The 26985-nt window shown below is 47.2% G+C and overlaps 1 protein-coding gene across 1 annotated transcript in view; it reads left to right on the top strand.

Annotated features, from left to right (window-relative positions):
- Positions 1–756: 756 nt before the first annotated feature.
- Positions 757–26985, top strand: part of CARMIL1 (capping protein regulator and myosin 1 linker 1) — a 396892-nt gene continuing 370663 nt past the window's right edge. Inside the window, exons 1-2 of the mRNA XM_075533230.1 lie at positions 757–1240; positions 5910–6007. Coding sequence (XP_075389345.1) covers positions 1201–1240; positions 5910–6007 — 138 coding nt within the window. The 5' untranslated portion in view covers positions 757–1200. The remainder of the gene's footprint in view (positions 1241–5909; positions 6008–26985) is intronic.

The raw sequence follows: 26985 nt of genomic DNA, 5'->3' as shown, positions 1-26985 counted from the left end.
GGAGGAGACTGGGCCAGGTAAATCAAACTTATTCCGGTTTTCACGAATTAGGATCAGTTCCTCAAACATGCCCAGGGGGTGGGTAGGGGTGTCGAGGGGCTGCACCCTCTACTCGAGGCGCGCTCACAACTCCGGCGTCTGGGCTCGCAAACGGCGGTGACCGAGCCCAGGCCGAGCACGCGGGGAAGTGTCTTCTCACCATATGGTTAGTGTTTCCAGGTTTCGTCTGGCTCTTGCCCACAAGCAAGGGAAGTTCCTAACGCCGATGACACGGCAGTGTGGGCCCAAGAAGCGCGTTCTCAGAGAAAGCGTGGCCGCGCAGCCAGGTCTGCAGGACCCGCAGCCTCCGGTCTGGCGGCTCCCGGTCCCGCCCCGAGGGGGGCGACTGGGAATCAGGAAGCCGCCCGTGGCCGGCGCCTCCTGCTCACAGCCAGCAGATGGCTCCCGGCCTCTCTCCCCAGCTCCCTCGCCCCCGCGCCCGCCGCGGGGCTGCGGCGCTTTACGGAGAGGCTGCGGGCAGGGGCGCGGCGCGGCGGGCCCTCGCAGATTGGCCCGAGCCTGCGCGCTTTGCAGGGTACCGAGCGCCCCGGGAGCGCGCGGGAGGCAGGCCTGGGGACCAGTACGGGGGCCGGCTCTCGCGAGGTGAGGAGGGAGCGCAGGAGGAGGAGGAGAAGGAGGAGGAGGAGAAGGGGGAGGAGAAGGAGGAGGGCCGGCGCTGCCCCCGCCCCGCCGGAGCGCGGCCGGAGCGCACGGGCACCTTCCTCCCCGCCTCCCCGCGCACGCACCGCGCTTCACCTCGAGCCGTAGGTGCGGCGGGCACCCAGCAGGGCCCGGCGGGGGCAGGCGCGGGCCGAGGCGCGCCGGCGCGGGGAGCGAGCCGACCGGAGGAGGAGCCCGCGCCGCCGCTGCCGCGCCCGCTGCCAGCCTGCGCGCTCCGCGCCCCGCCGCCGGGATCGGCGCGGACGCGACATGTAGCCGCAGCCAACACACCTCGGATTTGCGACTCTTTCCCCTCCCCTCCTTTTTTTTCTTTTTGGTGGGGGCAGGGGGCGCGGCACAATTGTATCCCCGCCCCTTTCGTGCCCATCCGCCTGGACTAGCTGCCTTTGCCTCGCCGGAGGGAACTGAGGGGGTCGGAAGCAGGCGGGGGCTGTCAATCAGACTTGGAACCGCAACGCCCCCCGCACGCCGAGGGCCACCATGGCCGAGGAGAGCTCCGAGGTGCCCCGGCAGCTGACAGGTAAGACTGGGGCGGTCGCTGACTTGCCGCCGTCGTCTGCCCACACTGCACACCTCCACCTCCTTCCCCACTCCTGCCAGGTCCCGCCAAGTCTGGGCGCTTCTCAGGTCCGAGCCGTGTGGGTCGGAGGTTCTGGGGGAGTCGGGAGGTGGGTGGGTGGGGGCGCTGGGAAGTTTGCGCCCACCGACTGCATGCTGAGCCCAGTGGGGTGGAATCGCGAGCCCGGGGAGGGCTCGGGGCTGCTCGGCTGCCCCTGCCCCAGCGAAGGGGTTGAAGTTGGCGGAAGAAAGGGGGTTGTTCCGATTGGAGAGTTTGGGGAACGGGGGAAAAACCCTTTACAGCTTCCCGCCCGACGCCCCAAACTCTGTGAAGTCCAGGGAAGCCAATGAAGGACTAAAGACGCCCGCACAGTGGGTCGTCGCCGGCACGTGCCAGGCTTCTCCTCCTCCCCCTCTTCCTCCTGGGAGCCTCTGGGACCTACAGACTTGGAGGGGAGGGGGTCCTGGTTTGGTGTAAACAGCGAGACTGTAAGGCGTGGTTTGGTTTAACTAGCTGGGAGCGAAAGGGTTACAAGGCTGACGCAAACTCGGGCCAGGAAATTGAGGGTTAATGATAAAAGACTTATTTTTATAATGATTAACCCTACCTATTCTCGCCTCCTGGCTTTCGGGAACCTAGTCAGTGGTATCCATGCAAAGTGACCCATTGTTTGGGTCTGGGGCTGGGTTTTACATCTTGGGATTTATGTAACGTAATTATCTGGAGGGTTAAATCGGCAGAGCTAAAATGGGGTGGGGGAAAGTGGTCTGGAAAACACAGTGTTTAAGCGCGCTTGTGTGGCATGTGGCAATGTAACAGGGTGTATGTGTGTGTGTTCGCGCGTGTTTTTAAGCCCCAGTGACCTGTATTCCTTCCTGCTTTATCCTTGGCCCCCTGCGCGGCCTGCAGCGCATAAGGGTGAAGTTTGCTTGGTGTTAACTGTAGGAGGAAACTCCGAGCTCCATTCATCTGTGGAATTTGCCCCTCGGATTTTTAGCTCCTGCAGGAGGAGGAATTTGAGTGTGTTTTCCTTTACTGATTGTTCACCCAGCAGGTAAAACTTGACATAAGGAACCTGCTGCCAAGTTTGTGTGGAAGCTTCTGCTTTGGTTGAACAAACAAAACAACCAGTCCCTTTTACTCGAATTGAGGGTATAAAGTCCCCACCCCTCACTTCTCCCCCACTCAGTACTTGGAGCCCTGTAACTCCTCCCCAATCCTCCCCAGTCAGCTACCTTTGCTCAAGTAAGTGGTCTGCCCAGTTCGGTTCGGAGGGGAGGCAGATCCCATTCCCTACCAGGAAGAGAAAACCAAGGCCCAGAGTCTCAGGAGATGCTTCCAGGGGTCCTGTGCATGACATGGGGGGGGGCAGTGGGGAGGGGGGGGAGGAGAGCGGGGCTGCTTAGGCAGGGCTTGTTGACTGGCCAGGAGATGGGACAACTAAAGAGGTGACAGGTTTATAATTTGTGTATCGAGTTGTTGTCCTTAAGCCTGGTAATGAGAAGTTGTGGTAATTACCTAGGCCCCAGAAAGTGGGTGGTGGAAGACAGGGTGGAATATGGTACCTGATTTATATTGGTGGTTCTCCAAGTAAATAACTTTGGTGCATCTTAAGGGTTGGATTGGACTCTTTCATTGAGGATTGCCCTTCTTTCAGCGCCTCTCATCCAAATGACACATGCTTCTGTGTGTGATGTGTCCCATGTGATTCCCTAGGAGGCCGTTCATGGTCTGTTTCCGCAGAGTTTGGGGACACTCCAGCCCTGGCTGTTTCTCTTTTTAATCTCAGGTGCTCCCAGGGGAGCACCTGTACAAGCACAGTCCCCTCAACAAATCCCTCAAGGAATTTTAAATATGTGTTGTGTATCTTTCTCAAACCGATACAGGTTTTTAGGGGGTGGTAGAATACTTCAAAATGCAGGGAAACATAAAGAAAAAAATACGCCCCAGAAATATTTAGCTACTACCCTGTTTTCCTGAAAGTAAGACATCCCCTGAAAATAAGACCTACTGACAGTTTTGCCTCTCACTGAAATATAAGGCATCCCGCCCCAAATAAGACCTCCCCGAAAATAAGGCCCCCCGAAGCTACCATAACTGTGGACCGTAGCAGCAGGTGCCGCTGCGCAGCTCAGTGTTGGCCGCAGCGCAGCCGGAGCAGACAGGAAGTGCGAGTTGTCTTTTAATAAAACAATAAACAATAAATACATACCATATTCCTTTTCATGGAAAAATAAGACATCCCCTGAAGATAAGACTTAGCGCATCTTTGGGGGCAAACATTAATATAAAACACTGTCTTATTTTCGGGGAAGCAGGGTAGTAACCTTTTGATCTTTGATTTTCTAAGTCTCTTTTTACGTTGCATATGTGAGTGAGGCAAGTCTTATTTCAGAAGCCCTATTGCCACTACCACAATGGGGGTGGGGAGGGACGTGGGGTGTGGGAGGAGTCTGCGCTCTGCTAGAGTAGGAGCTGCAGTCCAAGGAATTCTCCTGCAGGTACCTTTCCTCCTAGCATCCCCTCTCATGGTTCCTTGCACTTCCCTAGGACCACAGTGCTTTCCTCCTTTTCCTCTCTTCTTTGCCAACACCGGGGCTCTAAGCTTTTGGGACGTGGCGCTCCCCACAAGACAAGTTCGGCCACCCCTGCGCAAACATCCACTTCACCCCATAAATTATATCCATGTTCTACTTCTTGTGTGAATTCCACAACATACACCGAATCCCACACATTGCAAACAGAAGTGAACGGTCTACTACTGTTTTCTGGCTGCCCCCCAGTGGGTTGTACTGACCCTTCCGCATTGGAAACCTGTTTCTGTGAAGGTGGTGCAGGCCGCACGTGTTGTTCTGTGCTACATAAGGCTGCCCCATCGCAGAGTGCATGGACCGACCAACCACGACTGTAGATGCCATTGGCCCTGCGTCTTAGGGCGGCAAGATTCAGCTCATGTGTTCTTCTCTTCTCAGAAACCTCCTGTGCCTTCTGGTCCATGATGCCATGGTATGAGGGTGCAGATTTGTGTATTGGCGCTCATCCGTCTCCTCTAGCTGCCAATCAATTTCTGCAAAAGGCAGGGGCTTGCTCTGACCTGGGGGCCCTTGTGGTGCTGTGAGTTAGGCATTGGCCTACTAATCACAAGGTTGGGGGTTCAGACACACCAGCTCTGGGAGAAGGCCGAAGCCGGCTGCTCCTACAAAGCTTGATAATCGGCAAAGCCTGTGTAAGGGTCTCACACAGTTGCAGTCAGCTCTGTGGCAGTGGGTATGGCTTTTGAAAACATCTATCCAGGCACGTGGTAAGTAAAGAACCTGGTGCACATGAGGCACCTGCTTTGAAAATCTCACTCGTGTTTTTGTTATTGAGGACATCTATGGCGCAGAACGTACACAAATTCAAGCTCTACCCGCACAACCCAGCGGCCCTGATTACATTCAAGTTGTACAGCCATCTCTGACCTCCATTACAAAACTGCCCCTTAGTATCACCCCACCACCGGGAAAGGGATCATGAGATCTTTGGTGTTGCTGATGTCAGTTCGAGCCCATAGAGAGAGCTTTTAAAAGAGCAATGTTCAAGGTAGATGAGGCAGTCTGCCCCTGTAAAGACTTCCAGTCTGGAAAACTCCTAGGAACAGTCCTGCTCTGTCCTGTAGGGTCAGCATGACTCAGAACTGGCCTAAAGACAGTAGACTTAAGGGATGATCAATGGAGAGGCTTCGGGGGCCAGAGGTGAGCAGCTTCCGGGCTGAAGGAATCAAGAATTTCTATTGTAGGGGATTGGTGGTCCAGGGGTAGAAAAGAAGTCTCACTTTCCACGTGGGAGATCAGGGTTTGATTCCCAGCCAGAGCACCTCTTGCACAGCCACGGCCTGTCAGCGGAGACTTGGGTATTGCCATGATGCTACTAAATAGGCGTCAGTGGAGCTTCTAGATTAAAAAGGAATAGGAAGAAAGGTCTGGATATTGACCCGTAGAACACCACGTCAAAAGGTCTAGTCCAGGGGTCCTCCAACTTTTTAAACGGGGCCAGTTCATTGTCCCTCAGACCCATTGGAGGGCCGGACTATAGTTTTTTTTAAAAAACTATGAACAAATTCCTAAAAACCAAATGGGGCAAAAACACCCGGCGGGCTGGATAAATGTCCTCGGCAGGCCACAGTTCAAGGATGCCTGGCCCTTGCCTGATCGTAGGGATAATACAGGGCCAGCTGCATTAGTTCTGGCGTGGGCATGAGTTGAGGTCTGACTGGGCAGCAGCTAACAGCAGCAGTGGTTCTCATGATCCACATATACATGCAGTATAGTGTTCGGGCATACTGCCCTATGGGTCTCTGCTTTCCTTGTGGATGCCTCTGGTTTTTGTCTGCTCGCTCAACACACGGGCTGGCATCATGTCCTAGGCTTTCACGTTTGCTCAGAATCTGAGCGCACAGTACAAGGCACACAGTGGGTATTGAGTCCATGTTTATTGATGACTATCAGCCTTGTAAAAATAAGCAGATGGTCATAATAATACAAACAGTAGGAAGAAAACAACCCCCAGTTCTCCTCCCTTCTATGTATTTACATATCTGCTTATTAGCGAAAGAATACAGTCTGCTGACGGAGCTTTCCCCTTCTTTCAGAAAGCATAAAGGATGTTATTGGCAGAAAGATCAAAATTGCAGTGAAGAAGAAAGTGAAGTTGGAGGTCAAGGGAGACAAACTGGAAAACAAAGTGCTGGTAAGGCTGATCATTCCTTTTTCTCGAAATGTTTGGAAATGAAAAGCGTTTTCTGCCCTCCCCCACCCCCTCCCATTGTTTTGATTGTGTCATTTTCATGCAAAACCTGTTCCGTGTGGTTCACAAGGCCCTAGGTTAATTGGAAGAATTAATTGTTCATCAGAAGCTAATAGTAGGGCGTTTTGAATTGTGGAGATTTTACAAACTGTTTTTCTTCAGGTTGTAATAATTGCTCACACACTCTCCTCAAGCCTGTTTTCCTTAGTGTAGTGTTTGGGACCGATTGTTGGACTACTGGTGTTGGCCTAGGGAGGGCTGTCAAAATTCATCTCTTGTCATTTAAATTTTTAATTAAAATTCCTCAAGGGTTCTCCTCTCATCTTTTGGGTGGTGAGCTGACCGTCTGAGCCGGGCATTTTATATTTTACATCGATTTCTGGGGTTTCTGAGTGAAACGGCTCCTGCAGGCAGTATCTGTTCAGTACACACTAACTTGAGGTTCAGCTTGTAAGAAGTGAGCTGTGGAGCTGAAATACTGGGCACACAGTGTTTGTGGAGTTGTCAGTGACTGCGCCGTACCTGTAGAGAGATGAAAGACCTTTTGTGGCATGTAGTGGACCGGGCAGTGTTTTCTATTGTTGTGTACATGGTTGCTGAGTTGGAAGCAACTCGATGGCACCTAACAACAACAACAGCGACCTAACAACAACAATAATCTGTACATGGTTGCTGGGTTGGAAGCATCTCAATAGCAACAACGTATCTCTAGGTTGAGATTGGAACTCTGATGGTGTAGTGCAGCAGTTCTCCACCTGTGGGTCGCGACCCCTTTGGGGGTTGAAGACCCTTTCACAGGGATCACCCAATACATAGCAGTAGCAAAATTGCAGTTATGAAGTAGCAATGAAAATAATTTTGTGGCTGGCGGAGTCCCCACAACATGAGGAACTGTATTAAAGGTTCCTGACATCAGGAAGGTTGAGAGAACCACTGGTAAAGTGGGTTATATGAGTTGGGTTTTTATTCGCAAGGTCACTAGTTTGAATCCACAAGATGCGCCACATGGGTTAAAAATGATGCTCTCTGCTCCTATAAAGATTGCTAGTCTCAGAGACCCTAGGGAGCAGCCGTGCTCTGTGGTGGGGGTGGCTGTGAGTGGCAATCAACTTGATGTCATTGGGTTTGACTGGTTTTAGGTTGGGGTTACCCGCTGAGTCTTGCTTGTTGCTTTGATGGTGAACAGATTGAAATGGAGCTCTCACACGAAGATAGACTAGGAAGAAAGGCCTGGTGAGCTACTTTTGACAACCCACTAATTAAAACCTCTGGGTTGTGGAACCCCAGAAACTATCACCCTCAAACTAGTTGCCCTTCAGGTCTGGAAATAGACTTACCCCCTGGTTTGGTTTTCACCAAGTAATAGCTAGGTCTATAAGGGGAAGAGTAACAGGGCGGTATGCACCCATTAGAATAATCAACCATTTGTGATCAAAGGGGTGCCATCTACCCAGGACAGATCAGTAGGATGAGGAAAGAAAGGAGACAGTGGAATGGGAATGCAGGTGGGCGATGTAGTATTGGGAGGATGCAGTGAATGAGATGACACACATTGCGTACAAATTGGGAATGGAAAACAGATCTGCACTGGAAACCTTCGCCCCATCCACAACCAAGAGCTAAGACACAGAACCCAATAGGTCACAACAACCCTAACCACAATTAATCAAAGGGTGGGACAGATCCACTGTATATGAGGTCCCCTTGACTTCGAAGCCAGCTTGGTGGCAGCTCCCCAAAACAACCAGACTGAGAGTGCGGGGAACCTGACTTGTATACCTCCTGTTTGTGTGGTGCTGGAGAGACTATTCCGTCTAACTCTCTATCATAGAAAATTTTGAACACGAAAGTCAAGAGCGATGTTGAACCTGCTCCGTCATGCCATCATTTTCAACGTTGTACGGGTGTTGTTTGGCCTGCCGTCTCCATATTTCCTGCCCTGCCTAAGATTATTTTAAAATAAATCTGAAGCAGGCACCATTGAAACTATTTTTAATGCAAGAGGACTTAAGAAAGTTTAAGGGCCCCAGCATTTGGTTGGACTGCTAACCTCCTGGTTGCTGGTTCAAACCCACCAGCTGCTCTGCTGAAGAAAGATGAGGCTCTTTGTAATTCCACTCCCCTCAAGAAAAAAAGAAGACATACAATTTTAGCCACCTGATAGAGGCTCTCATTGAGTCAGAATTGATTTGATGGTAGTGGGTTGGGTCAAAAAGTTCATGGAAACATTTTTCCATGAACTTTTGAATCCTCCTTGTACAGATGTACATTCTGTGATTGACATTGCCACAGAATTTGAAAGTTCCCAGGTGGTATAGCAGGTTACACATTGGGCTGCTTACCTTAAAACCACCGTCTGCTCCGTGGGAGAAAGATGAGGCTTTCTACTCCCATAAAAATTTACAGCATCAGAAACCTACAGGCAGCATATCAGTAGGCAACTGGATACCCCCTTACTGAAGGGTTGTGGGGAGGAGATGAGCCAGTCAGGGTGCAGGGTAACAACAATGAAACATAACTTTCCTCTAGTTCTTAAGTGCTTCCTCCCCCCACTATCATGATCCCAAGTCTACCTTACAAATCCCTGGCTAGACCAGAGGATGTACACTGGTACAGATAGCAATTGGAAACACAGGGAATCCAGGTCAGATGATCCCTTCAGGACCAGTGGTGAAAGTGAAGATTCCTGGAGGGTGGAGGGAATGTGGGGTGGAAAGGGGGAATCTATTATAAGAATCTACGTATAACCTCCTCCCTGGGGGATGGACAACAGAGAAGTGGGCGAGGGGAGATGTCGGACAGTGTAAGATATGACAAAATAATAACAATTTATGAATGATGAAGGGTTCATGAGGGAGGGAGGGAGGGGTGCGTGGGGAGGGAGGGTTCGAAAATGAGGAGCTGATATCAAGGGCTCAAGTAGAACGAACATTTTGAGAATGATGATGGCAACAAATGTACAAATGTGCTTGACACAATGATGTATGTGTGGATTGTGATAAGAATTGTATGAGCCCCTGATAAAATGATTTAAAAAAAAAAGAAAGAAACCCACAGGCAGTTCTGTTCTGTCCTACAGGGTCGCTTTGAGTCAGAATTAATCTGAATTTTGAGTTATGATAATATCTGATTTTTTCTTTTTCTTCCGGGAAAATTTCAGTCTTGGCTGTCTTTTAAAATTCCTAACTCTGGGGGTATATTCTTGCCTCTCCTGGAAGATCTAAGTAAGGGACTGTGCCCTTGATGGATGACTCTTACTTGTCTGCGATCTGTAGACAGGTAGACAGGTCAGGATGATCAAGGCATTGAAGAGGGAAGACATAAATGACTTTTGCCTTGCAACAAAATGTGCTTGTGTGGATCTGCATACTTACCGTGTATCAGGCTGAGTTTTTTCAGTACACTTTTTAATGCTGAAAAAGCCCCCCCCCCCCCATTTTTTTGTGGTAAAATTAGGTGCCTTGGCTTATCCTCGAGTGTGGACAGTGAGTTTATCAAAAGGCAAAGTGACTGGCATCACCGTTCTGTTTTCTTTAGCTTTGATAAAGATCAACCTTTTAAAAATGTTCTATTTGATGTTGTTAAACCTTGGGATTGGAGGTGATTGAGTAGAGAGAAGAATTTTTTTCCTTTGTCTGTTTTATTCACCTATAGTTAAAGTCTTCATGTAGTTAACTTCAGGGGATGGACCTAAACTTGACATTTGTGTAAATATTAGAAGCAGTGTTTGCTGTGACCTTCTAGCAAATGGTACGTGACACCATTTTGGGTGGACACTATTCATCACACTGAGGAGAAACCCTGGTCAAGACTAGAATTTGCCGTGTTCATTTTTTCAAAGACACATTTCAGTGTATAATATGAAAAAGCACCATTTAAAAATAGTTCGGTTATTCATTGATGGTAAGGTTCCTCTTCACACTGGCTGGAGTCACTTAAGTTGTAGCCCAAACACATGCATTTGAAATGAAGAACCTGTCTCCCCAGATCTAGCATCTGGGCAGTTTCTTGGAGCTTGCTGTAAACTTGTCCAGGCTGTAACTTGCATGGGCAGGAATTGCTAGTGGAAATACTCGAGGTCTGGCTTTCCCAACAGGCTTCAGGTTTCAGCAAGAGAATATGAGAATTAACCTTCTTTGAGTTGTTGGTTTTAGAGTTTTTCAATTCGGAGGGGTGGGGTTGTTTAATCCAAACATTGGGGTATCTTTAGAATCTGCATTTTCAACTTGGTCGGAGTGGTTGGGCCACTCAAATGGCTCTCTGTGAATTGGTGTAGTACTCGCAGTGCGGTTTTGCACTGCTTTGTCAGGTGCCGTTAACTGGATGGCTGTGTGTGGTGTGGCAAAGGCTCGGCTGCTGACTGGAAGGTCAGGGTCACACATATCAGCTGTTCCTGAGGAGAAAGCTGTGGCAGCCTACATCCAGAAAGCTTCCCTGGAAGGGTTCCCTCTTGTTCCTTTCCTCCAGTGCTTCCTCCCTTATAAAAGTAGAGGTACAATCTGTGCTTTCTGGTCCCATCTTTAAACACACCGAGACTGCATGCTATTTCCATCTTCCTCGTTGGCTTCATCTTTCTTCTTTTGTGATCATTCAAAAAGCAAACAACAACAACAACAAAAACCCAAACACCCAACAAAACAAAACTAGTAACTGCTGCATTAATTCTGATTCCTTCTGGGAACTGAGATCCCTACCATTTTCAATAACTATGAATATTTGGAAGTAGGTTGCCACGTCTTTCTTCTGAGGTGCTTCTGGGTGGATTCGAACGGCCAGCCTTTTGATTAGCAACTGAGCACTTACGTATGGAAAAACTCACCTGGTCCTCCCCACCAGCCTTGAGGACACTCACTCACACACTGGCTGCCATCAAGTCAGTTCCGACTCAAAACCTATAGAGCAGGGGTTCTCAACCTTCCTAATACTGCGACCCTTTCATACAGTTCCTCATGTGGTGGTGACTATCCCTGCCCTCCGAACCATAACAGTATTTTCATTGCTACTTCATCATTGTAATTTTGCTACTGTGATGAATCGGGCGACCCCTGTGAAAGGGTTGTTTGGCCCCCCCCAAAGGGGTCGCGACCCACAGGTTAAGAACTGCTCTAGAGGGTTTCCAAGACTAACTCTCCCTTGGAGCGGCTGGTGGGTTTGAACTGCTGGGCAACCCAGTGATGACCCACCAAGCCACCAGGGCTCCTTCCATGCTTCCAGGTAGGCATTTTCAATATCACCATTTTCATGATGAGGAAACTGAAATTCAAAGAAGCTACAGTACTTTGCTTCAGGTCATCCAGCTAGTTAGTGGCTCGGCTGGAGAATTTGAGTTCCGATCGGGTTCACGCAGAGCCTATGTCCTTAACCATCATCCTTGTTCACTGGCTGCAAACTGCCAACCTATGACTCGGGAGATGTGAACCTAAGAAGGATAAGGCTCCCTGCCCTTGTTTCTTTCGGGTGATGGATTGGTCCATTCCAGACAGACACTGTCTCTGACTTCATGTGACTCAGAGTTCTCACCTGGCTGGAGTGATCGACACATCGACAGGCAGCGGCTTGAGATGTGCTGTGAGTGGGATGTGGGAGGACAGAGGAGCTTCCAGGGGTAATCCAGGAAGGACTTCCAGGAGGAAAAATGTCTACCCTGATACTTGTTGGATGAGAAGCAGTTAGCCAAGGAAGGAGAGTTGGTCAGGGGGAACAGAATGTTCAGAGATCTGGAAGCCAGAGATACTTCAGCATGCCAGAGAAATAGACTAAATATAGCCGGAGCCAGGGGTATAAGGTGGGGAATGGCCATGGATAAAGCCCAACTCCATCCTTTCAGGTGGGGTGTCAGGTGGAGTTTGGGGCTAGTTAAACAAGTCTCCTGTTTTGTGTGCTTGCACATGAACTTTATCCATCCTCCGCTAGGGAAGCAGTGGTGCTCAGTGTGGACTTTGGAGACATACATGGTTCAAATTGCAGCACTGCCACTTTTAATAAGGATTCAAAGTCTCAGTTCCCTTCTCTCATGGGAAAGAGGTCATATATTATTTCCCAGTTGTATTGAAAGTTAAAGTGGGTGCTATTCAAAGGCTTTGAGCCCCAAACCTGTTGTGTGATTGTTAGCTGCCCTCCATAGGCCTTGATTGTTGGCAACCCATGCATCATGGAGCAAAACACTGTCTGGTCTGAGCCATCACTGTGATTGGTTCTCCGTGATCATCCAGCGGGTTTTTATTGGCTGGAAGCTCTGCTGAAATGTATTTAGCAATGTAGTAACACAAAAGCCTGTCCTCAATGAGTAGGTGGTGGCTGTGGAGGAGGCAGACTGGTTAAGAATTGAACCCACGTCTCACACATGGAAGGTAAGAATTCTATCACTGAAGCACCAATATGGTATACCCTAGCACTTGGCAAACAGCCAACACATGCTACAGCAGGAGGAACCAAAGGGTCTTACGTCATTAGTGGTGCAGAGATGTCCAACCTGTTCAAATACTTACTGCCATTCCTGAGGGTCTGCAGTCAATTTAGCACAAAAATAAGGTTTACCACGGGCCACTTGTGGCATATTTCTTTGCATTAGATTGGGGATTTTCAAGGTGTGTCCTGGTCACAGGAAGTCAATTAGAAGGCTAGAATATACCCTGATCAACTAAGTATGATGATGGGGAGGTTAACAATAAATCCATTTGCTCTACTAGAGGATTTTTCACAGCTATTCATAGACTAATTGTACATTTCTAAGAATGGAATTGTGCACGATGCCTTTCCCAAACTTATTTGGCCATAGACCCTACTAGCCAATGGCTGGGAATTATGGGTAGGACAGAACCGATGTCTCTTCAACCCAAGCCAGACTTAACTGCCCTCTGGTCAATTCTGACTCATGGAAACCCTATAGCACTTGGCAGAATTGCCCCTGTCAGTTTCCAAGTCTAACTCTTTATGGGAGTAGAAATCCTATTTCTCCTGGGGTACAGCTGATGGTTTTGACCTGCTTACCTTGTGGTTAGGAACCCAATGCATAACCACAACATGCTGTCCATCAATAGGAATGTTCTCCTGGGGACCAGTCCCCTAGGCCTGGTGGGAAGATCCTGTGCAGGTGTATCATCTATTACTGTAACACAGTGCCTCCCAGAGTGGTTGACATCTCCTGGGAAGGAGATGGATCAATCCAGTGGGGGTGTGGTAGTCGCCTCAGGTAAATTAGGGTCCACTGAATAAAAATAAGGGGCAGTGGAAGCATACACCATTCATACAATTTTCTTTTCTTAAAAAGGAGGCCTTAGAATAAATCAGTTTGGGCGGTTCTGCTGGAACACCTTTCTCTCAGCAGTCTGTTGTTTTAAAGGGATACTGTGAGGGAGGAATTTTGTGTTTCTTAGACTTGAATTACCCCCTCTGTGTTGCTAATTGGATTTTATCCAATGTTTGAAGCATCTGCATTTTTATTTTTATTTTTTTAAAAGGAGCCCTGGCAATTCAGGGTGTTAACTGTTGGGTTGCTAACTGTAAAGTTGGCAGTTCAAACCCACCTGCCTCTCTGTGGGAGAAAGATGAGGTGGTCCATTCCCATAAAGATTTGCAGTGTAGACAACCCTAAGGAATCATTCTCTTTTGTCCTTTAGAGTCGCTGTGAGTTGGGATGGACAAAGTCGCTGTGTGTGTGTGTGTGTGTGTGTGTGTGTGTGTGTGTGTGTGTGTGTGATACAGGGATGCTAGCTGTTTTGATTTATGAATGTTTAAAAAGCAACAACTAAGCTTTTCATTTTGAAATGATGGCAGATTCACCTGTACTTATAAGAAATCGTACAGAGATCCCTTGTACTCTATCCAGGTCCCCCCCATAAGCATCATCTTGCAAAATTGTAGAATAGTATCTCAGTCCAGATTTTGATATTGGGGCAGTTAAGTGTTTCCTAAGAGTACTTCGCTTGCCCTTATTAACCTGCTTCCCCTCTTTCCCCCTGACTTCTGCTTAAAGCTGAACTCTCCTCCCTCTCCCTGGGATAAGCCCCCTGGAGTGCAACTGCTGGATTATGCAGTGGAATCACATGTCCGGGTTTATAAGAAATCACCAATTTTCTAGTGTCCCTGTGGCATTATATAGCCCTTCCAGCAATGTAGAGTGATCCCATTTCTCCAAGCCCTTGGCGGCATTTGTTATGGGCTGAACTTCTTTCCTCTTTGCAGATGAATGGATGAAAGAAAAATAGTCAGGAAGGGACAAGGTCCCTGGTGACCTCATCCCACCCACACACCTGCTATTGCTCATCTGGGAAGGAGAAAGCACCCCCCCCACCCTGTTCTTTTTAGGATGGTGGTTCAGAAGTTTGTGAAAGGTCCATTCTTGGTTTTATATATATATATATATATAGTAGAGTTTCCATTTCACATTAATTTTGATTTCAACAACTTCCATTATTCAATTACTCATCAAACTTTTCAGTAGCCTTCCCAGTTTCCCCAGCTTGTCCCCGCCCCCCCTCCATCCCACCTTGACTTTCCTTCTCTCTCTTCCTTTTTACCCAAGTTAATACCTGTCTCTGTTTCCCACCTGCTTCATGTTTCCCCCTTTCCTCTCCCTGGCTTGGTCGCCATCAAAGTCTGTTACCTTTGGTAAGACAATGATTTTGTAGATTTCTGTATCATTGTAGCAGAGGTCTCTTGCAACATTGTTCCTTTTGTGATTGATTGATTTCACCCAGCCTAATGTTCTCCATGTCGTGAGATGCTTTGTGGTTACATAGTATTCCACGGTATCTATTTACCCCTGTTCTGTATCCTTTCCTGCACCCGTGGGCATTTAGGTGGCTTCTGTCTTCTTGCTACTGTAGACAGTACTGTGATGGACATGGATGTGCACATGTCTGTTCATGGTGTGACTCTTGTTTCTTCAGGGGATTGCTGAGCCAGATGGGATTTCTATTCCGTTGTTTGAAATGGCCCCATACCTCTTTCCCCCGTGGGTGCACCTTTGGACAGTTCCACCAGCAGCGTCTGATCTCTCGACAGCCTCTCCGGCATCTGTTGTTTTCTTTCTTTTTCCACGTAGCTGTCACTGATGGTGGAGTCACCTTTCTTGCTTAATGTTTGACTTTGGAATTTGGGGGCACATCATCTTTGCTAACCTTTTGGTTCTTCTGTCTCTTAATAAAAGTGGGTCAGAAGTAACCTTTTCTTAGAGATTTAGCAGGTAAGGGGAAGTGCAGGCAAATTGGAACTTTCTTTACAACTATACTCCTGCTTATCTGCTTCTTTTGAAACTTTTACCTGAAATCCCTTTAGCATGCGTACCTTTCACTTGGCTATTCATTTGTGCCTTTGAGCACCCTCAAAGGCTTGATTGGAATGGTTGTAAGGTAACTTTAAGACATCTTGAAATGCAAAGGTCCTGTGGTAGTGTGGATAACATGGATCGCTAACATTTTCTGGAAGGAGTGCTTCTTCTCCTTCCACTGAGAAATCCTACTACCACCGCTTTATTATAACAAAACAAACAAAAATTTGAAAAGAGAAGGGAAACACCCAGTTTTGTAAACCTCTGGTCTACTTAATTAATCATGACTTGTTTTCCATTTCAGACATTCTCTGATGTGGAAATCGTCGCCCTTTTGCAATAGGTCAGGCCCATTTGTGCGTGCGTGTGTGTGTGTGTCCCGTTTGTTTAATGCTTCTCTAATTTCCTGGTCTCTAATCACTAACTTGATTCCGCAGCACAACCTGCGGCATGTACACTTGTCGCACAAACAGCCACTCTGGAATTCATGTCATGCAGCTACTACATTCAAGCAACAACCTCAGCCAATGGTTTCCAGTCTATCCCCCACCCTTTTAAAGCTGCAGTACCCTTATCAAACAATGTTGTACATGGATCCTTCCCAAGTAAAATAGATTAAAAGATGATTTTAGGAGTCACCATCTAATTTGCCAAGTTCCTGGTTAAATCCAAAGGTAAACCCAATCAGTGATTTCAGTGATACTCGTGATCAACACCAAAGATTAGAACTGAGGGAGAAAGGGCTTTGTTTTGGGTGCAGGGTATTAAGGTACTCCGGAGGCACCCATTAAGTCCTACAGACATCACAGTTGTCACAGTGGACAGTCTTGAAATCACAGGCTGCTTTCAAGGTAAATAAAGATGCCCCCCCCCCCCAAAAAAAGAAAACAACCCCAAACTAACTCATTGCCATCAAGTTGATGCCAACACACAGTGCCTCTTCAGGACAGGGAAAAACTGTCCCATGCATTTCTGAGACTCACAGGAGTAGAAAGCCTGTTTTTCACCTGGAGAGCCACTGATGGCTTCAAAGGACTTGACCTTGTGGATCTCAGCCCAGTTCATAATCACTATGCCATTAGGGTTCCCAATCAAGATGGCAAGGGAACTTCTTCTGATTGCCACAGTAAAGTGGGTTATTCTGCTAGTATCGCTTACTCTCCTAGTTAGTGGTGATCTCCAATGTGCTAAGTTCTTGGCAACACATTTGCGTGTAGTGTGTGGGGGTGTTTGTTATAGTAGCTAAAATAGATTCAAGAATGAAAGGCAAGAAAATGTTTACAGAGTGCTTTTTTTTTTTCTTTTGAAATGCTGCTGGAGAATCCTTTTCTGTGCCCGCGGGTTTCCCGTCTCTCTGCGGGAGGCTCTTGTGCCCGTTGGTGGGTAATCTGAACAGTTCCCTTTGTGGCACCATTTGGAGTCTCCGCTTTTGGGGATCACTTACAATTCCGTGCACAGGCCGTTTTCATAGCACCTGGGTGAAGTTACATGGTTCTAGAAAAATGAGCTTTAGAAGACACAGCACAGAGCCGGCCTTCAGGAGCGAGAATCAGACAGCAGGTGTTGCCCATAGTTTTGGGAAATTCAGAATAAAAGAAATTCTATTAGAAGGCTTCAGAATGTAATTTGAAATAGATGAAAAATAAAGAGCTACTTCCATTTACTTTGACCGATGGATAGAGGCTTGTGGGGTGGCTCTGGCCCCAAGCAGACATTTCTAAGAGGCGGTTCTTGCCAACTTGAACTTGTTACCTGAGCGCATTTACATTCTACTCTCTCCTTGTCTGCAACTGCCCTAGTTTCTTCTGCGAGTCAAATGACGGTGGGTAAGGAAGCTGTCGAACATACATCAGCCTTGGTGTAACTTACCATTGTTCTTAAAAAGAGATTCTTTTTCCAGCCTCTGGGATTAAGCTGCCCTTGAACTAGGGCAGAGGGGAAGGAGGCAAGAGAGCGAAAAGGGAGTATGGGAGAAATATGAAAGGGGCATTGTGGGGATTGGACTTCAACATCTAATCAAAGGATGGAATGAATAAGAAGAATTCTGTTGCTTCCCCCCTAATTTTAAAATTGTGAATGCATACAGAGACATCAACACGGTAAACTTTGGAAAAAATTACTGCCACATCTTTGTTTCATTTCTTTGGGAACACTGTTAACCAGTATTGTTAAAGTAGTTGGGAAATGCAAATAAATTTGATGCAAATAGATAAATAAATTTGATGCAAATGAATTTTAGATACCTGTTGTCTTTTAGTAGAGCTTATGTATTTGGATATATATATATATGATTCAAAACATTCCTGGACAAATTCCATTATATTTTAACTCCATTTTTCTATAAACTTTGTGAAGCACCTACTACTTCCCATGCCCTATCATTCTCTCCGGGTGTAACACTTTCTCCTACCCTTGAGGAAAGGCTTCTCTCAGGAGGCAGGGCAGAGGAGGATGTTCGGGGTAAAGGGTGTCTCTATATGTGTAACTGTTGCTTCTTAGTGGACTCTGGCTTATGGTGCCCACATGGACAGTAGAGTGAAAGGTTGCCTGCTCTTGCCTTATCCTCATGACTGCCAGTGTGTTCGAGGCGGTGGTTAGCACTCTTTTGCCAGTGCGTCTCCCTGGGGGTCTCTCTGCTTCACCAAACAGGATGTCTTTCCCCAGCGATAATCCTCCTCTCTGACATGCCCAGAGAAAACAAGTTGGGCCATGGGACAGGTTTGCATTTGGGAATGTTTCAAAAAGAGATGACCAGCCCTTTCTTTCTACTCTGCTTTAGTCTGAAAGCTCTGTTGGAACTTGCCCCTGAGGGGCGGCTGTTGCTGGTGTTTGAACTCCCCGTGACACATCCAACGTCATAGCCAGCACCCAAGTCACCTCAACCCACCTGTGGCTCATTAGCAGCCGTTGCAACAGTCTGCTCACACTCAGGGTCTAGGTCCCTTCCCTTGTCTTTGTTTCTTGGGAGTGAGTTTTTCTTTTTGGAAAGCCTCATCTCTCGGTGAATCTTGGCTAGCAGCTGTTTTAGTCTCTTTGGCAGGTGCACTCAATTTCCTTTTAGAGCAGTGGTTCACAACCTGGGGGGGTCGCGATCCCTTTGTGAGGGTCGAATGACCCTTTCATGGCAGTCGCCTGATTCATAACAGTAGCAAAATGACAGTGATGAAATAGCAACGAAAATAATTGTATGGTTGGAGGTCACGGCAACAGGAGGTATTCAAGGGTCGCGGCATTAGGAAAGGTTGAGAACCACTGTTTTAGAGGAAGGAAGCAAGCAGGATATACAAATACCTTCAGCACCTCCAGCCAGCTGCAGGGGCTGAAGGTGAATGAGTTCGGTTCTTCCTAAGGAGGCACGGCAATGCCCGTTTCCCGGAGCCTGTGTTCTTGGGAGGCACTTAGGGACCTTTAGACATATTGATCTAAGCAGGTCCCGGATGTTTGTTCATACCTCCCCCTCATCGACTACTTCTAGAGAGGTCTTGGGGTTGGAGGACTGGCTATGTATGTACCCTAGCTTGTGAGAAATTTCTTCTGTGGAATCCCTAGATAGTTGGCCACCTAAGCTACTATGTTTCCAGGTATGGGAAATGTGCTCCTTCTTGGTTTGGACCGGAATCTGCTTCTTAGTAACACCTTCCCATTTATTTCACCTTAGCAAAGAAACCCTGGCTGTGCTGTGGGTTAGATGTTGAGCTACCAACCGGAAAGTGGATGGTTTAAACCCACCAGCCGCTGAGTGGTAAAAACTGGCCTGTCTGCTCTCTTAAAGACTTAGCATTTCAGAAACTCTCCGTGTAGGGTCACTGTGAGTTGGGTTCAACTTAATGCAAGTGGGTTTATTTTTTGGGGACTTAGTTTCAGGGCAGCATGTCCTGTTATGAGTCAGAGCCAATGTCATGGCAATGAACTGCAACAGTAGGCTTCTCTGGGAGTCTGGGAGTCGTGCAAATACTACTAGCTGCAAGGTGGGTAGTGGTACAATCTTGGAAGGAGGTCAGGGCTGCAGAGAAGCCGATAGAATCGTTGCCTTTTACGTTTGTACACTCAACCTGATGGTGGTGTTGTGTGTTGTTTTCTTTTTCCTTTTTGTCTTCTGGAATGTCTGGGGACAGTTTTGCTCTGTGGTTGAGGACAGTCATTGTGTGTTCCCTTGGTCTTAGAACCCTCGGGCCAAATACATCCTCTTCCTGGAATCTCAGCCCTTGTTTTCAGATTCTTCGCTGGTCTCATCACTTTGCTTTGGCTACACCATGCTTTGTCAGCAAGCAAGCCTTCTGCTCTGCAGGCGCTCTGGCGTGATGTGATTAAGTGTTGGGTATGTACTGCTGTGCTGAATTCCAGAGCTTCCTTTAGCCCTATAGAGAGGCTTCTGCGGGTGGTGCTCTCAGAAGGGAGCTGTGGTTTGATCTGGGTGAGGTTTGCATGGTGAAGAATCCCAGCTACATATTGCTTGGGCGTTGAAAAATTTCGTTGTTCTATATGTTGTATAAATAATCGTGCTCTTTATAGTACTAAAAATAATCTGTCAAACTAAAGCAACAACAACAAAAGAACCAACACACACACACACACACACACACAAATTGCTTGTCAGTGAGTCAACTCCAACTAATGGCCACACTGCATAAGAGTTTCAAGGCCGCTTTATGGGAGCAGAGAGCCTCATGATTCTCCTTTGAAGTGGCTGGTGGGCGTGAACTGCAGATCTTGTTAGCAGTCCAGTGCTTTTCCAACAGCAGGACCAGGTCTCCCGAATGTCTATAAAATACAGTTGGGTCATAGAATCCTACCATTTACATGTAGCCGTTGCACAAATATGGATACATATTTTCCACATTTCATGCAAATACAATGTAATGGAAACGAGTCTATAATGTAACGTAAACATATTTCAACAATAGAATCCTGCATATGCGGTTTTATAATTTGCAACTGTTCCTACTGCCCGTTCAGCGCTTTGCATGTCACTGCGTTTTTACCTCTGTGCTTCCCACTAGAGTCCACTACACCCCGTGTCCTTATTCATCCGACCAAGTCCTTATTGTCACATACGTAGGTTATTTCCACTACTTTGCTTTAATAAGCATGCACATCTTCCTGTTTCAGTGGTTCTCAACCTTCTTAGTGCCGCGGCCCTTTCATACAGTTCCTCATGTTGTGGTGACCCCCCCCCCAACCATAAAATCACTTTCGTTGCTACTTCATCACTGTCATTTGGCTACTGTTATGAATGGCGACCCACAGGTTGAGAAGCGCTGTCCTATTTGTTTCTCCTGGCTAGATTCCTGGAAGTTGTATTGCAGCCTGACAGTCATTTTGAATGATACGTTTTTGACCTGGTTGTTATTCAGGAAGTCTCAATGGATTGTAATTCCCCCACCTCATCAATTTTATTGTCTAAAAAAAAAATTAACCGGCAGAGTGGCTGGTTCTCTTTACACACCAGTACGTGTTGGACCGTAGCCATTGAGAAAAAAACCTTGCGTACAGTTTAGGGCCCGGTGGGTTATGTTAAGGAGCCCTGGTGGTGCAGTGGTTAAGTGCTCATCTGTTCATTGGAAGATTGGTAGCGTAACCATATGCACAGCCGGACAAGACCCTGCCCAACACGGCGCCATTCTCATGGTCATGGTCATCTTTGAATCCGTTATTGCAGCCACCATGTCACTCCATCGCTGGATGGTCTTGCTCTTTTTCACTGCCCTTCCATGTTACCCAGCACGGTGTCCTTTTCCAAGGACCGGTCTTTCCTGATAGCGTGCTCAGAATATGCGAGACGGCGTGTTGCCCAGCCTCCTTTCTAAGGAGCATTCTTTGGGCTGTATTTCATTCAAGACAGACTTGTTTGTTTGTCTGGCTGTCCATGGCCCTTCTCAGTGTTCTTTGCCAGCACCATAATTCAAGCACTTTACTTCTGTGGGCTTCCTTAATCGTTCCCATGTGACAGTTCTACTCTGTCACATGGGGCAATTATGAATTGATAATGGAGTTGAACATGGACTTGATGATACTCCCTAACAGCCACAGATTGCTCTCACCCAGAAGGAGCAGCCCTGGGCCTCTTGTGTTTAGTGGTGGCTGCATTCTGTGGGCCAGAGTGTTTTCCATAGCTGTATCCTAGCTGGTGATGAGCTCTGGTATTGCACTGGTTACATGTTGGGCTGCTAACAGTAAGGTCAGCTGTTCAAAGCTGCCCAGAGCTCTGCTGAAGAAAGGTGAGAAGCTTTCTACTCCTGCAAAGAGTTACAGTCTTGGAAGCCCACTGTTGCAGTTCTGCCCTTCCCTATGGGTCACTCTGAGTTGGTATGGACTCGGTGACAGGGAGTTTATTTTATTTTAATCCTAGCTGCTCTGAGACTGATATCTACAATTTAGATCTTTGCCCTTGTCATGGGACTTTTCTGCCTTGGGTCTCTAACTGCCTTGATAAATGGCTGTTGATTGGGGTGGGAAATGATAAGGCACATGACATTTATAATAGAGGAACTGCAGTTACAAGAACCCTACGCCCATATGTATGCAGAGTTAGTGCTCTGACTTAAAAGATAATTTAGTATCTTGATGAAAGAAGACAATACTTTTCTTCTTTAGACAATATTGAAGGCATTTTGGATCATCTGCATGAGGGGCCTTCTAAATGTTCATGGGGGAAATGCCATTATCTTTAATTCCAGTTTTCCCAGGAACCTTTGAAACCTTTGGTTACAATTTCCAGTAACCCTCTTAAATCCACTGGTTTTAGGCTCTCTGCCCATGGCTGCAGAGTAGTCTTTGCTTCTATCCCCCCTTGTCTTCCTCCTCTCCTGATTCTCTCCTTCTGAGTGGCGTCCAGTTGCTTGTGACTCAAGATCAGCACGCAAGGGGGAAGGGGAAGACGAGGTGTTATCTTCTGGCAAGCTGCCTTAGGAAACAAGCACGCAGGACTGCTGTCACCTCCAGGGCTGTGCACTTAGGCGCTTCGTGGAACATCAAGGGAAACCAGGACCCTCAGAGGTGGGGAAGTTGCTGAAGTTTCAGAGGCTTTGTTGGGGTTTTCCAAGACAGCCTCTCGTTTCTTTCAGTCCAGACTCTTCTGCCCCAGCGGGCCCAGCCACATCCTTGTTCCCGAATGATGCCCAGCTGTAAATAGGTTGTGTAGAAGTCAAGGGTGCTTAAAGCCAGTTGCCGCTGAGGTGATGATTCAAATCATGGTGACTCCCTGTGTGCCTGCGGGCTTTTCCGGGACTTATTTTTCAGAAGCAGATTGCCAGGATTGCCTTCGGTGGTGCCTCTGGGTGGATGTGAACCTCCAACTGTTCAGTTAGCAGATGCGCCTGGTCCCAGTCTGCACCACCCGGGGGCTTAGGTAAGGTCTCATCAGTAGGCACTGTCCTGAATGAGTTTGTCCCAGATCATTTGTCACTGTCACCGGTGACTGGTGATTATGTCGTAACTCACAGCCATGAGCACAATGAGACCGAAGGTTAGGGAGAAAAACACCGTGACTTGTTTTCTTGCTGAATCTTGGACAACGTTCCTTTGTTTTGGGTTTTCAATTGCCGTGCGCCCGTGTTTCAAATCTTAACCCACCCTGTGGGGACAGCAGTGGAGACGTTTTGTACCACTCCGACCACTGCTTGTAATCGTTATAAAAATCAAGCCAGCCAGCAGAGCAAGACTTCAGATACTCAGCGGGCTTGTCTGTATGTTTCCATGGAAGTCTCGTGGTGTCCCCTGCTTCTCAAACTTTCTGTGCTTGTTAGCTGCTGTAAGTCCGTCCTCACTGTACAGTGATCCTATGCATAACCAAACAGAATGCTGCCTTGCCTTTCACTGTCTCAATGATCTGTTGAAGAACACACCATGGGGAGCCACAGCATTTCCCCTCCCCCACCACCCCTCCCCCACCAGCTGATTTTTGCAGGTAGACCAGAACAGGCCTTTCTTCCTGCTCTTAGAAAGCTCTGCTGAAATCTGCTCAGCATCACAGTGACTCTCATGCCTCCACTGACGGACAGGTGGTAGCTGCGTGTAGTGCATAAGGGTGCACCAAAGTTAATTGTTTGTGAATTAATTGGTAAGTTCTAGAAGCTGTTTCCGAGTCAACACTTTACAAGGTGGTAACCCCCCCCCAAAAAAAAAACAGTAATAGCTTTGTAGTACACATTTTTCCCATTAGGTAAGCACTGAGCAACTTGCTTTGAGTTTAGTGCACCTAGTGGTGTCGCCTGGGAAGGTTCTCTTTGGTCACCATGAATTTTTATCGTGAAACCAGGGCATTAAACCTTGGTTTTTGTTTTTTTTGTGTGTGTGTGAAGGCTGCTTTATGAGCACAATGGGCAGCTGTGAAATTTTGTTTCCTGCTTGTGAGAAAAATGCTGCAGAAACTGTTGTCATGTTGAACACAGCTTACAAGGACAGCACTATGGGAAAAACTCAAGTGTATGAATGGTTTTCTCATTTCAAAAAAGGTGAAGTATCGATTGATAACAAAACCTCATTCTGGGTACCCATCAATTTCCCCAAATGATGAAAATGTTGACTCATAGTGTATTTGGAGTTCATTCCATCAAGTCAGACTGTTAATCATTCTTTGTATTTAGAGGGTCTGAAAAGGTTGTGTACCAGTGTGTGACCAAGAAAGTTCTTGATTTGTGGCAGATGGGGGATTGGTTTTACCACCACGACAGTGCACCTGCTCACACAGTTTTTGGGCTAAAACCAGCATGCCTCACCTTACTCACCTAACCTCACCCCATGCGATGTCTTGTTGTTTCCACACATGAAGAGGGATATGACAGAGCAGCGATCTGACGATATGGAAGAGGTAAAGAAAAGAAAGCGAGGGTGGTGCGGTCAGCCATCCAAACAGAGGAGTTTGAAAACTGTTTCCAAGAATGGAATCGCAGATTTGATAAATATATTAAGTGTAATGGAGAGTACTTTGAAGGTGATAAGGTTGTTGTGTAAAAAATTTTTTTTAAATACACAGTTTTGGGTGGGGGGTCCTGGGTTGTTTGTTTGTTGTTTTGGTACCCCCTCGTACATCTCTAGGGGGAAGAAAGAAAAGGCTGGTGTGTGAATAGCTGCTCACTACCATTTACATTTCGTTCGTTTTATGGGCAACATGCTGACCTTCTCTGTTCGCTATTTTTTCCTAGGCATGACTTGGGTCCAGGAGGTTGGTGGAATTGCTTTTTATTTTTTTCCTCTGTCTTCACAGTGTTGTTTGGTAACAAAAGCGTCTGGTGCAGAGGAGAAGCTATTAGCAACTCGTCACTTCGAGTTTCCTGTGCATTGTCCCGTTGGTGTATTCTAGCTGCAGAGAGTTGATGAGACTGACATCTGTCTTTTCATCTGACATATGCAGGCTGTCCTCGGAGCTGAATGAGTGGTGCTAGCCATGCTGTTTAACTGCCCCTCCATCCCTGTTTTTGTCTGGATCTGTCTTCTCCAGAAATAGCCACTTCCTTTATTCCCCGGATTAGCGCCCTGTACAGTCGAATCTTGTGGCTAGGTCTTTATGGTATACTCAGCCTTAGATTCAGGATGAGTCAACTTCCAATTTCTTCCCAGGCATTTTTATAACCCCCTGTCTTTTTAGCTTTCTCTATGTGTTCTTAGGTCAGTCGGCCCGAGTTTGAATCCTCCATGTAACACTTGCTACCATCTATGGTTAAATGTTTGGCTGCTCACAGTTAACCCCTAGCTGCTCTGCAGGAGACAGGGCCTGTCTAGGAGTACAGTCTAGAAAAGCCTGTGAGCTAGTTCTCCCATCCTTTAAGGTCACTATGGGTTGGAACCCACGCAACAGCATACAATAGGAACAACAACCTTGGGTCAAGGTCAGGAGCACTTTCTCAGCTCTGTGAGAGACACCTGAGTTTTATTCTGAGCCAATGCACCTCAAGCACAGGTGTAACCCGTCTGTCAGTGTTGCTCTTGTGTGGAACAGGTCTCTATAGAGTTTCTATATAAAGAGAGATGAGAAAGAAAGGCCTTGTGTGGTACTGTCACTTGATATAGCTGTTGTCTGTTTATACAAAGAACTCTATTTATACCGCTACTTTATAGACCCCAAAATGGAAACAGCAGTCAAGAAATCAGTGATGCATTGCATTGGCTAAGTCTTCCCAAGACCTTTTTGAAGTATTGAAGAGTGAGGATGTCACTTTAAGGACCAAGGCGCACCTGGCCCAAACCAATGTGTCCCATCGCCTCATTGGCATGAACAGTTGGAGAGTGAATAGTGAAGACTGGAGAAGAATCGATGCATTTGAATTATGGTTTAGATGGCGAACATCGAAAGTACCACGGACTGCCAGAAGAACAAACAAATCCGTCTTGGAAGAAGCAGTACAGCCAGAATGTTCCTTAGAAGCAAGGATGACGAGACTTCATCTCACATACTTTGGATAGCTGCCCAAAGAGACCAATCCCTGGAAACGGACATCATGATTGGTAACATAGAAGGTCAGCGGAAAAGGGAGAGTCCATCAAGGATATGGACTGACCCACTGGCTGCCAGAATGGGTCAAACATGGTGACAATTATGAGGTGGGTGCTGGATTGGCCAGTGTTTTGTTCTGTCATGCATGAAGTCGTGATGATTAGAACCAACTTGATGGTATCTAATAGAGGGCGATCTATTCTCAATATGAGTCCCCAGCAACCCTGTGGACCAACAACGACCTTAGGCCAGTTATTTAAAGTGTCCGTGCCTCGACTTCTGCACCTGTAAAATGGGCACAGTAAGAGAACCTACCTCATAGGTTTTGTTGTAGAGATTAGATGAGGGAGACATCACCCACAAACACATATCCAAAAACAATGCATTTACTCCACATCTCTTCCCGGCCCTGCACGAGCCACTTGTGATTGCTTCCCTACTCAGCGCTGTTGTCAGCCAGTCCGGCCCGGAGAAAGAGCCCTGGTGGTCCCCTGGTTGAAACATCTGTTGACCAAAAGGCTGGTGGTTGGAGCCCACTAGCCGCCCCACTTTCACTCTTGTGGTTTGCTTCTGGAACACATTACAGCCTCAGAAACACCACAAACGCATGTGCTATGCGGTCTGTGAGATGGAAAGGCCTCATCTGACAGTGGGTTATAGTTTAGAGAAAGGGCTTAGGGTTTTGCATTCTGCCTCTCTTATACAGAAGGTACATGGCTATTGGAAAACTCTTTCTATAAGGAAGGACTTAGATGCATTCTGGAGAAAGTAGGTCGGCAAAGGCAAAGGTGCATTGTCTGTGAGAATCTTTTTCACCTCTTTCCCAATGCAAATCCAAATGTATTCAGAAATACACTCAAGCTCCCTTTTTATCTCCAAGTTGCCAAGTCAGAATAAAAAGCAGTAAGTAGCTGGCTCCTGTCCATCCCCTTAGGGCTTCGCTGGCTGTTTGGGGCTCTGCTTCCTGCCTCTCTCAGATGGCTTGCTCTCCTATTTCAATGCTGATGGCTCTGACTTTATGGAGGGTGTGCATTCACTTGGCTCCTTAAGCTCCTGTAGCTCTGCTTCCTTCATCCTCAAGATTCCTGGGTTTGCAGAATTCCTAATTTCTGATCATGGTGGACTCTCACCAACTTTTAGATCAGGGCTCTACAGTCAAATCTAAACGGGTCTGACATTTTGAGAGCCACTCATCTGAACCAAGGGTTCTTTAACTGA

Source organism: Tenrec ecaudatus, chromosome 1 (assembly GCF_050624435.1).
Source record: "Tenrec ecaudatus isolate mTenEca1 chromosome 1, mTenEca1.hap1, whole genome shotgun sequence".
NCBI classification, from domain to species: Eukaryota; Metazoa; Chordata; class Mammalia; order Afrosoricida; family Tenrecidae; genus Tenrec; species Tenrec ecaudatus.
Note: the sequence above shows the minus strand (reverse complement) of the source record. Positions and strands in the feature narration are given on the sequence as shown.